Below are 13103 nucleotides of genomic sequence, written 5' to 3'. Positions count from 1 at the left end.
GAAAAGTCTTAGTTTTGGTGTTATTATGTTAGTATATCATAATAAGCGGGTTCCCCACTCTAACTTTATCTGCTCTTCCTGTAGGTGATACATTAGAAGGTACAAAACCAGCTCCAGTTCTCAGTGATGTAACCACTGTACACACTGACACATCTGAAACAGGTGATTGTCAATACACTACGTTCTTCTGTCCACTTAAGATGAGCTCATGATCTCTTAACATCTCCAGGAACAGAACTTTTTATTGAAAGTATTCTGTGTAAATGATCTTTATAGAGACTCATTTATACAAATTATTCACAAAAATACAAACCTCCAAACCCCTTATCACTCATTCTATCAAACTCTTCTCTTCTTTTACACTTACCATCACTGTTTCCTTTAAAACAGGCAAAGGTCAATGATACATGTAAACAGTTTTAATGTCATGGTCTGAGTGATATTGGTGATGTTTCTCCAGATTCTCTTCCCTATATACCTGTTGCCATAGTAACTGTGATCTTTCTGCACATTATTGTGGCTGTGGTTTATTGCACCCCCAGAAAGAAAGGTACAAAATCTTTCAAACTTTTGTTGGAAATTTATCATGATCAAAGAATCATGCTTTTCTTGTTTATTTTACTCTCCAGGTTCTGCTAAAGTCCATTACAGCAGAGGTGATGAAGATGGAACAGTGAGTCTGCAGTAGATAAGACCTCAAATCGCTGATCCATCAATAAAATAATCAAGAGATTTTTTCAGAAATAGTCCAGCATACATAAATTAGTAGACACATTATCTTTATTTCTTATCCAGTTTGTTCCCTCCAACCCTTTTAGACTTCTAACTTTAAATTTTATTCTTAATCATCCTCTTTTTTTTCTTTTGGCTCTTCTTGGCTACCTCTAGCTCTGACTTCTGTCTCGTCTTCAGTGACACTGTCTCTAAACCATACAGCATGGCCGGTCTCACCACTGTCCTGTACACCCTCCTCTTGATTTTCGATGATATTTTCCTATCACCCAGAACTCCTGACACCTTTCTCCACCCATTTCAACCTGCCTGCACTCACTTTTTTACCTCTTTCACACTCTCTCCATTGCTCTGGACTGTTGACCCCAAGTACTTAAACTCCTGTACCTTCTTCACCTCTTCACCCTGTAACCTTGCTGTTCCACTTCCCTCCCTTTCATTCACACATATGTACTTAGTCTTACGACGACTGACATTTATTCCTCTCCAGCACAAACCTCCACCTCTCCAGGTTTTCCTCCACCGCTTCACTCTGTGCTGTAACTCCTTGTATTCAGTCCTGTCCATGTCCCACGTCTTTTTGGTTAATCTCTTCCTCTGGATACTATCCTGAACTTCCTCATTCCACCACCAAGTCTCCTTATCTCCTTTCCTCCTTCCAGATGACACACCCAGCACCTTTCTCCCTGTCTCCCTGATAACTTTTGCTGTAGTTTCCCAGTCATCTGGCAGCACTACCTGACCACCCAGAGCCTGCCTCAACTTCTGTCTAAATTCCTCACAACATTCCTCCTTTTTCAGCTTCCATCACTTGGTTTTCTTCTCTATCTTTGACCTCTTCATCTTACAGACCACCAGAGTCATCCTACACACCACCATCCTATGCTGTCTGGCTATACTCTCTCCCACTACCACTTTACAGCCACTAATCTCTTTCAGATTGCCTCTTCTGCATAGGATGTACTCTACCTGTGTTCTCCTACCTCCACTCTTGTAAGTCACTCTATGTTCCTCCCTCTTCTGAAAATAAGTGTTAACCACAGCCATTTCCATCCTCTTAGCAAAGTCCACTACCATCTGTCCTTCAAGGTTCCTTTCCTTAACTCCAAACGTGCCCATCACCTCCTCATCACCTGTGTTCCCCTCACCAACATGTCCATTAAAATCCGCTCCTATCACCACTCTCTCACCCGTGGGAATACTCTGCATCACCTCATCTAATTCACTCCAGAATCTAACTTTCTCCGCTAACTCACAACATTCATTCTTTCATTCATTCATTCATTTTCAACATCACCCCTTCAATCTCTAACTTAAGACTCATCACTCTGTCTGACACTTTCTTCGCCTCCAGAACATTCCTCACAAACTCCTCCTTCAGGACCACATTATTTCTCTTACTATCCACACCACAATAAAACAGCTTGAATCCTGCTCATATACTACAAGCCTTGCTACCCTTCCACCTGGTCTCCTGTACACACAGTATATCCACCTTCCTTCTCTCCATCAGATCAGCCAGCTCTCTACATTTCCCTGTCATAGTACCAACATCCAGAGTTCCTATTCTCAGTCCTACACTCTTACCTTTCCTCTTCTCTCTCTGTCTGTGCACTCTCCTCCCTCCTCTACTTCTTCGACCAACAGTAGCCCAATTTCCATCGGCACCCTGTAGGTCAACTGTGCGGTTGTTTTTAACCCGGGCATCGACTGATCTGGTATCTGATCTGGACTTCCTGACGCAATCCTGTCTATTTATCCGGGCTTGGGACCGGCACAGAAGTAACTGGACTGTGACCCCCATGGCTAGATGAAATTTTATTTTTAATCATATTTTAGATATTTCACAGAATCTATGTAGTTTTATTTTAAAGTGTGTTTTTAATCTGCTGGGACATTGCTGGGACTCCAAACAAAATAGGTGTATCCCAAATGCCATTTTTGTAAGGGATGTTGTAGTCCAGGGTCGAGTAAAAGCGAGCCACACCTAAACAATTGAGTAGTTTGTCAATGTGAGGCATTGGGTATTAGACATCATATTGAGTGCCTGATTATACAGATCATATATTGGGTTTTGCTCTCAGGTCAAGAATGAAAGCTTACTACTAGAAGGTCCGTCCTCTTAAATTGCAGGACCTCTTGTATTGCAAAAATAAGAGGCCCGAGTGACTTATCTCAATTTTGTGCATCCTATAAAAACGTAAGAATATTATCCGTAAGTGTTTGAAGAGGACATCTATTTGTAAACATCTGTTGTTTGTGACTAAAGAATGTTTCTGCGAACTGATAGAGGGACAAGATGCACTGGAGACAAGATGGAGAGTCTCAGTGTCTGGTCCAGCCTTGGTAAGGTTGCCAGACTCGAGATTGCACCTTGACTGATGAACCTTTGTATGTAGCCAACTGTCGACAAAGTTTTTCTTTCTTTGTCTCTGTGTTAGAACCAGTGTTTAGTAATCAGTGTAAAGAATGATAAGGGCCTGGCTTCATATTCCACAGCAGTTCAATAAATTGTGAAACTTTTACACTTGCCCATGCCTATCAGTGTGCTCTTTTCTTCAGACTTTCTCCTCACTGAGTGCATTAGTTACTCTTCGTGTTGAGATTGACTGCAGATGCACAGTTTCTGGATATCACGTTGCATACTGCACAAAAAACAGTTTCATTTGTCTAACCATATTTTCTTTTAGCATTCTTATTTACAGATTTTTCTTTTGTAATAGTTCCATCCATCCATCCATTTTCTACCGCTTATCCGGGGCCGGGTCGCGGGGGCAGCAGTCTAAGCAGGGATGCCCAGACTTCCCTCTCCCCAGACACTTCCTCCAGCTCTTCCGGGGGAATACCGAGGCGTTCCCAGGCCAGCCGAGAGACATAGTCCCTCCAGCGTGTCCTAGGTCTTCCCCGGGGCCTCCTCCCGGTTGGACATGCCCGGAACACCTCCCCAGGGAGGCGTCCAGGAGGCATCCGAAACAGATGCCCGAGCCACCTCAGCTGACCCCTCTCAATGTGGAGGAGCAGCGGATCTACTCTGAGCTCCTCCCGAGTGACTGAGCTCCTCACCCTATCTCTAAGGGTGCGCCCAGCCACTCTGCGGAGGAAACTCATTTCGGCCGCCTGTATCCGGGATCTTGTCCTTTCGGTCATGACCCAAAGCTCATGGCCATAGGTGAGGGTAGGAACGTAGATCGACTGGTAAATAGAGAGCTTCGCCTTGCGGCTCAGCTCTCTCTTCACCACAACAGATCGGTATGTCGACCGCATCACTGCGGAAGATACACCGATCCGCCTGTCGATCTCCCGCTCCATCCTTCCCTCACTCGTGAACAGGACCCCAAGATACTTAAACTCCTCCACTTGAGGCAGGAACTCTCCACCAACCTGAAGAGGGCAAGCCACCCTTTTCCGGCTGAGAACCATGGCCTCGGACTTGGAGGTGCTGATTCTCATCCCCGCCGCTTCACACTCGGCTGCAAACCGTCCCAGTGCATGCTGAAGGTCCTGATTTGAAGAAGCCAACAGGACAACATCATCTGCAAAAAGCAGAGACGAAATCCTGTGGTCCCCAAACCTGACTCCCTCCGGCCCCCGACTGCGCCTAGAAATCCTGTCCATATAAATAATGAACAGGACCGGTGACAAAGGGCAGCCCTGCCGGAGTCCAACATGCACCGGGAACAAGTCTGACTTACACCCGGCAATGCGAACCAAACTCCTGCTCCGGTCATATAGGGACCGGACAGCCCTTAACAGAGGGCCCCGGACCCCATACTCCCAGAGCACCCCCCACAGGCCATCACGAGGGACACAGTCAAATGCCTTCTCCAGATCCACAAAACACATGTGGACTGGTTGGGCAAACTCCCATGAACCCTCCAGCAACCTGGTGAGGGTATAGAGATGGTCCAGTGTTTCACGCCCAGGACGAAACCCGCATTGTTCCTCCTGAATCCAAGGTTCGACTATCGGCCGAATTCTCCTCTCCAGTACCCTGGCATAGACTTTTCCGGGGAGGCTGAGGAGTGTGATCCCCCTATAGTTGGAACACACCCTCCGGTCCCCCTTCTTAAACAGAGGGACCACCACCCCAGTCTGCCAGTCCAGAGGCACTGTCCCCAACCGCCACGCGATGTTGCAGAGGCGTGTCAGCCAAGACAGCCCCACAACATCCAGAGACTTAAGGTACTCAGGGCGGATCTCATCCACCCCCGGTGCCTTGCCACTGAGGAGCTTCTCAACTACCTCAGTGACCTCAGCTTGGGGGATCGACGAGTCCACTACCGAGCTCTCCGCCTCTGCTTCCTCAATGGAAGACATGTTGGTGGGGTTGAGGAGATCCTCGAAGTACTCCTTCCACCGTCTGAGGATGTCACCAGTCGAAGTCAGCAGATTCCCACTCCCACTGTAAACAGTGTGAGCAGGGCACTGCTTCCCCCTCCTGAGACGCCGGACGGTTTGCCAGAATTTCTTCGAGGCCAACCGATAGTCCTTCTCCATGGCCTCACCAAACTCCTCCCAGACCCGAGTTTTTGCCTCTGCAACCACCCGGGCTGAAGCTCGCTTGGCCCTCCGGTAACTATCAGCTGCCTCCGGAGTCCCCCGAGCCAACCAGGCTCGATAGGACTCCTTCTTCAGCTTGACGGCATCCCTTACTTCCGGGGGCCACCACCGGGTTCGGGGATTGCCGCCACGACAGGCACCGGAGACCTTACGGCCACAGCTCCGTGCGGCTGCATCAACAATGGAGGTGGAGAACATGGTCCACTCGGACTCAATGTCTCCATCCCCCCTCGGGATCTGGTTGAAGCTCTGCCGGAGGTGAGAGTTGAAGATCTCTCTGACAGGAGACTCTGCCAAACGTTCCCAACGGACCCTCACAGTACGTTTGGGTCTGCCAAGTCTGTCCAACTTCCTCCCCTGCCATCGGACCCAACTCACCACCAGGTAGTGATCAGTTGACAGCTCCGCCCCTCTCTTTACCCGAGTGTCCAAGACATACGGCCGGAGGTCAGATGAAACAACCACAAAGTCGATCATCGACTTCCAACCTAGGGTGTCCTGGTGCCATGTGTACTGATGGACACCCTTATGCTTGAACATGGTGTTTGTTATGGACAAACTGTGACTAGCACAGAAGTCCGATAACAGAACACCACTCGGGTTCAGTTCGGGGGGGCCGTTCCTCCCAATCACGCCCCTCCAGGTGTCACTGTCACTGCCCACGTGAGCGTTGAAGTCCCCCAGTAGAACGACGGAGTCCCCAGTCGGGGCCCTTTCTAGCACCCCTCCCAGAGACGCTAAGAAGGTCGGGTACTCTACACTGCCATTTGGCCCATAAGCACAAATAACAGTGAGAGACCTCTCCCCGACCCGAAGGCGCAGGGAAACGACCCTCTCGTTCACCGGGGTGAACTCCAACACATGGCTGCTGAGCTGGGGGGCTATGAGCAAGCCCACACCAGCCCGCCGCCTCTCACCGCGGGCAACTCCAGAGTAGTAGAGAGTCCAGCCTCTCTCGAGGAGTTGGGTTCCAGAGCCCAAGCTGTGCGTGGAGGCGAGCCCAACTATCTCTAGTCGGTATCTCTCAGCCTCCCACACCAGCTCAGGCTCCTTCCCCCCCAGCGAGGTGACATTCCATGTCCCTAGAGTCAGATTCCGTGTCCGGAGATTGGGTCGCCGAGGCTCCCGCCTTCGACTGCCACCCAATCCACATTGCACCAGCCCCTTACGGTTTCTCCTGCAGGTGGTGGGCCCACAGGAGATCGGCCCCACGTTGCTCCTTCGGGCTGAGCCCGGCCGGGCCCCGTGGGGCAAGACCCGGCCACCAGGCGCTCGCATGCGAGCCCCAACCCCGGGCCTGGCTCCAGGGTGGGGCCCCGGTTGCGCCATACCGGGCGACGTCACGGACCTTGTTATAATTTTCTTCATAAAGGGTTTTTGAACCGCTCTTCGTCTGGCCTGTCACCTAGGACCTGTTTGCCTTGGGAGACCCTACCAGGGGCAGAAAGCCCCAGACAACATAGCTCTTAGGATCATTCAGGCACGCAAACCCCTCCACCACAATAAGGTGGCGGTTCAAGGAGGGGTTTTGTAATAGTTAAAGTTCAGTATCCCAGACCCTCACAGCTTCAGGGTCTCTGAATTGATCCGCATGAGCTCATATTACCATCAGCATGAAGTTTCCCATGATCTCCTGTCCAAAAACATGCTGGTAGTTGGATTTGTGACGCTAAATCATGTAACATCATACCATGACCTGGCTCCTTCTTCATGGTGTATTCCCACCTTATTCCCTGTGTTCTTGGGAGAAACTCCATATCCACCACAATGCAGACCAGGATAAAGCTCTTGATAAGTAAGAGAAGGGCTGAGATTACACCAGCACTCTGGTAAGTGTGACCTCTGCAGGTGGGATGGAGAAATGTCCAGACTCGTCATTACATGAGTTTAATATCTCACCCATATAAACCTCCTTATTCAACTCCTTATTGTACACTGCACAGAATACTGAAGAGTATGGACAAGTGCTCTACTACTTTTTCCAGCTGTTTGCAACTGATGTTCACTTTCTATAAGTTGAATGACACACAATGTATAAAGGGGAAACATTAGAATAACAGACATTTGTATTTTTGTCATTTTTAAGTGAAATTAAGTGAATGGAGACTCCATGAAAAATCAATCAATCAATCAATCAATCTTATCATAATGTGCTTTATTCTGGTGCACTAACTCTAAAAGACCACTAGATGGAGATGTAAGGTCAGTAATGCTGTAGACTGCTGCTGACTGTCATTACGTCATGTCAAAGCTCATGAAAAATGTAAAACACATTAAAATATATGTTTACAAGGAGAAATGCAAAGCCCCGCTGCTTGTGTTTGATGCATTAAAATGTATAATAGTTGATTAGTTTATCAGCATTAGATGATTAACAAGGATTCAGAACATAGACTCAGTTCTGCTGTGCAAAAGACATGAGAGACGTCTCACTTCTATGTGGTCAAGGCCATACTGCTAATTTTGCACTTCCTGTTTTAACTGTGAGGGTGTGAATGAGGTAAGGTAATAAAACTGCAGTGTGATATTTAAAGTGTGTTCATTATGATGAGACACACTGCAGCAGTCGTTCAGTTTGTGTTTAGCTCTAATTGTCTCTTTGGATTAATGTGTTGGTCCTCAGGAAGAATGCAGGTGTGTTTTCTTCTCCTCCTCCTTATACAGCTTCATGTCACTGAAGGTGAGTCTGCTGATCTCTCTCTCTCACGCACACACACACACACACACACACAAACACACACACACACACACACACACACACACACACACACACACACACACACACACACACACACACACACACACACACACACACTCCTTTTTAATACTATGTCAGGAAATGCTGTATGTAAGATTTTATCTTTTAAACCAAAAAGTCATTCATATAAAAATACAAAGTTTCACTGAACAACTGAAATTATTTTAGTTTTGGAGTTTTTGGTTTTGCTGCCAAACTGAATTTAAATAGAAATATTAACAGGATAAAATGTTCTTTATTGGACTTCAAACCTACTTGACACTTATTAAGTAAAAACTTTCTGCCAGATCTTTATTAATCCCCGTCTATGTCCTGGGTTCATGTAGAACACTGAATCTCCTTCATGATGATGTCTGTTCTGGTTGTTCCTTCCTCGTCCCCCTACACCTTCATCTCGCTCTCTCATTGGCTGTTACTCATCGAGGTTCTTATAGCGTCATACATGTGGTTACATCACAAGATTTTGTACCAATCATGTCAAAGATACTTGAATCACCAGGGTGTGTGTAAACTCTTCACAGAATGTGTGGATGACATCATTAAACTCCTTACCCATGTGGTGTGTTCACATTGTCACTTCCTGGCTTTTGTGTCGTGTCACTAAAATAGAAGTGGGTTTCGCTGTTCAGAGTAAAACACATGCAGAGTTTCAGTCTCAGAGGAACATGTTCATGTGAACATTGTGTAGTTTGTGTTCTGTGGATTAACACTTGACCATGTGTGTGACAGATGATGAGAGACCTTTACATTCTAACTGACACTCAATAATCTCCTCATTTGGATAAATTTGAGATGTTTTTTTCTGCTGTTTTTTTTTTCTGTCACAAGCATCTAAATATTTTGCCTGAGTCTGTAGAAACGTCATATGAGGAAACCACATGGCTGTAGCTGTGTGCTGTGAGCTTAAAAAACTGTGACATGATTTGTCTGTAGTTTATTAGAGAGTTATTAAAATTAGTGATTATTGAACACAAGTAAGTTGTGGACATTAGTGAGTTGTGGAGTTACAGGATGTCTGTAGTTCTGTAGAGTTGTTACAGATGGTGAACTGCTCATTAACACATCATTAACTGGTTTGTTCATACAGGCTGCAGTCTGAAAGGAAATAAAGAGACAGAAAAGATCACTGCATACACAGGAGACTCAGTACTGCTGCCCTGCTCCTGCACTGAGCTCCACAGAAAACCTGAGACATTCACATGGAAGAAAGCCACAAATAACTGAGTACAGATATCTCCTGAGAGTGATGAGTACAAAGAGAGATTTCAGCTGGTTAATGATCACTCTTCAGGAAATCTCTCTCTGCTCATATCACACCTGACTGAACAGGATGGAGGATTTTACAGGTGTAGTGCTAAAAGGGATGATTACAGAGAAATCAGTCTCACTGTTAAAGGTAAAAGAGTCATTTTTATTCACAATGTTACTTCAGTGATAATCTCATGACAGATTAATCTGATGTTGTAACATCAATACAATATGTTGATGTTTGTTCATTCTCCAGGTTGCAGACTGAATCAACAGACAGTGGATGTGACTGGAATCGTGGGACAGTCTGTCCTTCTGCCCTGCTCCTGCTCTGAACTACAAGCCAAACCACACACTTTCAGATGGAGCTTCGTTACAGGATCTGATGACATAAAGATCTTCCCAAAGGAGCAGACAAATCTCTACACAGACAGAGTTCAGGTCTTTAATGATCATCCTCCAGGAAATCTCTCTCTACTCATATTACACCTGACTGTAGAGGATGGAGGATTGTACAGCTGTGAGATCAACAACAAAATCAGTACAGACATCCGACTCACAGTAAAGCGTAAAACATCCTTCTGTATATAAACCATATGTGTATTCAACTACAGTGTTTATCTATGGCAATGAAATATTTTTACAAATCTGTGAAGTTCTACTTTATAATAAATGATGTGGAGATCATTCATCAAATCTTGGTGACAATAACTGATAAATAAAATGCAATAATTAGACACATTTCTGTTCTGTGTTCTGTCCTTCGTCTGTGTTTGTGTTTATGATTACAAATTATCTGAGTTTGTGTTCTGACCTGCTGTCATTTCTCACTACGATTCCTGGATTGTCTTTAATAAAGAACACACTGAGTTTCCACACTTGTGTCCTGCCTTCACTCACCACACATCACACTCTTTATTTATAACTTATTAAACCTTTCTCTCCTTACAGGGGCACCAACAAGACCTTCATCATCCACACCAGTGATCACAACAACTTCACCTCATTCCAAACCAGGTACCACACACCACTGATACACACTGCAATGAAACAGGTGTTTGTCAATACATTAAGTTCTTCTGTCCATTTTAGATGAGCTCATGATCTCTAAAAAAATAGTTTCTCTTAAAACTATTCTGTGTACAGTAAATGATATTTATAGAGACTCAGTTATACAAGTTATACACTAAACTACACACCTCAAAACCCTTTATCACTCATTATATCAAATTCTTGTCTTCTTTTACACTTTCCATCACTGTTTCCTTTACAACAGGAAAAGTTGTGTGATACATGTAAACAGTTTATGTTCTGGGTGATATTGATGATGTTTCTCCAGGTTCTCCAGATTCCCCTCCCTATATACCTGTCGCCATGGTAACTGTGATCTTTCTGCACATTATCGTGGCTGTCGTTTATTGCACCACCAGAAAGAAAGGTACAAAAACTTTCAAGCTTTTGTTGGAAATTATCATCCACTTCCTCAAAATTTTAGCTGCATTACCTGAGATTTTCTTGTTTATTTTACTCTCAAGGTTCTGCTACAGTCCATTACAGTAGAGGTGATGGAGATGGAACAGTGAGTCTGCAGTAGAGAAGACCTCAAATCGCTGATCCATCAATAAAATGATCAAGAGATATGTTTAGAAATAGTCCTGCATACATACATTAGTAGACAGATTATCTTTATTTCTTATTCAGTTTGTTCCCTTCAACCCTCTTAGACTTATAACTTTAAATTTTATTCTTTTATTCAATTTCTGCTGGGACGTTGCTGGGGCTCCAAAAGTAAGAAATACAAATTGGTGTAACCCAAATGGAGTCTTTTTTTAAGGGATGTTGTAGTCCAGGGTCGAGTAAAAGTGAGCCGCACCTAACCAATTGAGTAGTTTTTGTCAATGTGAGGCATTGGGTATTAGACATCATATTGAAGCGACTCTTCAGCTTTGGGCAACAAAATCACAGTGCTGAACCAGTCACTGTGCAACTCCTCGATTACTCCATACTGAGTACAGTTGTGATCGTGAATCACTTGTTTCTTGTGTTCAGGCAAATGAAAGGATTGTCATCTGTCTTTTAACCTGACCTTATAGCTTACATCTCTGACTCTCAGTGTGACCTCATATTGCCCCTTGTTGAGTAATTTAGAGCTCAGTGTGGGTAGAAAAATGAGCACTTGAGCTCCCATAACAAATTCCTGTAGCCGAGTGACTAATTATGAAGGGCATACATTGGGTTTTGCTCTCAGGTCAAGAATGCATATAGTTTCTCTTTTACTACTAGAAGGTCCATCCTCCTAACTTACAGGACCTCTTGTACTGCAAAAAACAGGGGCTGGAGCGACTTATCCAAATTTTGTGCATCATAAAAAAAAACGTATGAATCATGTCTTTAAGTTTTTGATGAATCTGTTTGAAGATGACATCTTTTTGTAAATATTTGTTATTTTTTTTAATAAATAATGTTTGTGTGAACTGATAGAGGGACACGATGCAGTTGAGACAAGACGGAGAGTCTCAATGTCTGATCTAGCTTAGCCTTGGTAAGGTTGCTAGACTCGAGATTGCACCTTGACTGATGAACATTTGTATGTAGCCAAACTGTCGACAATGTTTTTCTTGCTTTGTCTCTGTGTTAGAACTCAGTGTAAAGAATGATAGGTACCCATCCTCTTTGAGATTTCTCTCAGAGCATTTGTTCATATTCCACCGCAGTACAATAAATTGTGAACCTTTTACACTTGCCCATGCCTATCAGTGTGCTATTTTCTCCAGACTTTCTCCTCAACGAGTGCATTAGTTACTCTTCGTGCTGAGATTGACTGCAGAGAAATTGTTTCTGGATATCACGTTGCATATTAAACAAATTTATTTTTCTCAACATACTTTCTTTTAGCATTCTTAATTACAGCGTTTTCTCTCGTAAAAGTTGAAGCTCAGTATTCCAGACACTCAAAGCTTCGGGGTCTCTGGATTGATCCTGAGCTCATATTACCATCAGTGTGAAGTTTCCCATGATCTCCTGTCCAAAAACATGCTGGTAGATGGATTAGTGACTCTAAACCATGTAACATCATGTCATGACCTGGCTCCTTCTTCATGGTGTATTCCCACCTTATTCCCTGTTTACACTCTTCACGGAATGGGTCACTAAACTGCTTACCCATGTGGTGTGTTCACACTGTCGATTCCTGCACCAGCAGTTTCTGGAATAGAAGTGTGCACCAGCAGTTAGCCCTTTCTTTGGTGTGTCACTAAAATAGAAGTGGGTTTCGCTGTTCAGAGTAAATTAACACTTGACCATGTGCGTGACAAATGATGAGAGACCTTTACATTCAAACTGACAATTTGAGAAATGTTTGCTTTTTATTGCTTTTAGTGCCTGCATGACAAGCTTCTAAACATTTTTGCCTGACTCTTTAGAAATGCTATGTGAGGAAACCACATGGCTGTAGCTGTGTGCTGTGAGCTTAACACCATACTGCAACATGATTTGTCTGTAGTTGCGGATGATGCAGTCTGCTGCTTATTTAAAAATACAGTACAAGTGCACACTTCTTTCTCTTTCACCGACCAGTCGTGGATATTATTGAGTTATAAACATTTGTGATTATTGGACACAAGTAAGTTGTGGACATTAGTCAGTTGTGGAGTTACACGATGTGTGTAGTTCTGTAGAGTTGTTACAGATGTTGCTCATTATATCTTATGACATTAATCTGATGTTCTCACATAAGTATACATATGTATGTTGATTAGTTCATGCTCCACATTGTTAGTACATTAGTACATCAGCTTACAACAAG

General features: G+C 44.4%; 1 protein-coding gene and 1 pseudogene across 1 annotated transcript in view; both read left to right on the top strand.

Annotated features, from left to right (window-relative positions):
* Positions 1-945, top strand: part of LOC113660576 (obscurin-like) — a 75026-nt gene extending 74081 nt beyond the window's left edge. Inside the window, exons 20-22 of the mRNA XM_047818191.1 lie at positions 85-162; positions 461-550; positions 630-945. Of these exons, the coding sequence (XP_047674147.1) occupies positions 85-162; positions 461-550; positions 630-688 (227 nt within the window). The 3' untranslated portion in view covers positions 689-945. The remainder of the gene's footprint in view (positions 1-84; positions 163-460; positions 551-629) is intronic.
* A 5889-nt stretch (positions 946-6834) lies between these two features.
* LOC125145438 lies at positions 6835-12148 on the top strand (annotated as a pseudogene).
* Positions 12149-13103: the final 955 nt, after the last annotated feature.

The sequence above is a fragment of the Tachysurus fulvidraco genome, chromosome 9, assembly GCF_022655615.1.
Source record: "Tachysurus fulvidraco isolate hzauxx_2018 chromosome 9, HZAU_PFXX_2.0, whole genome shotgun sequence".
Classification (NCBI taxonomy): Eukaryota; Metazoa; Chordata; class Actinopteri; order Siluriformes; family Bagridae; genus Tachysurus; species Tachysurus fulvidraco.
Note: the sequence above shows the minus strand (reverse complement) of the source record. Positions and strands in the feature narration are given on the sequence as shown.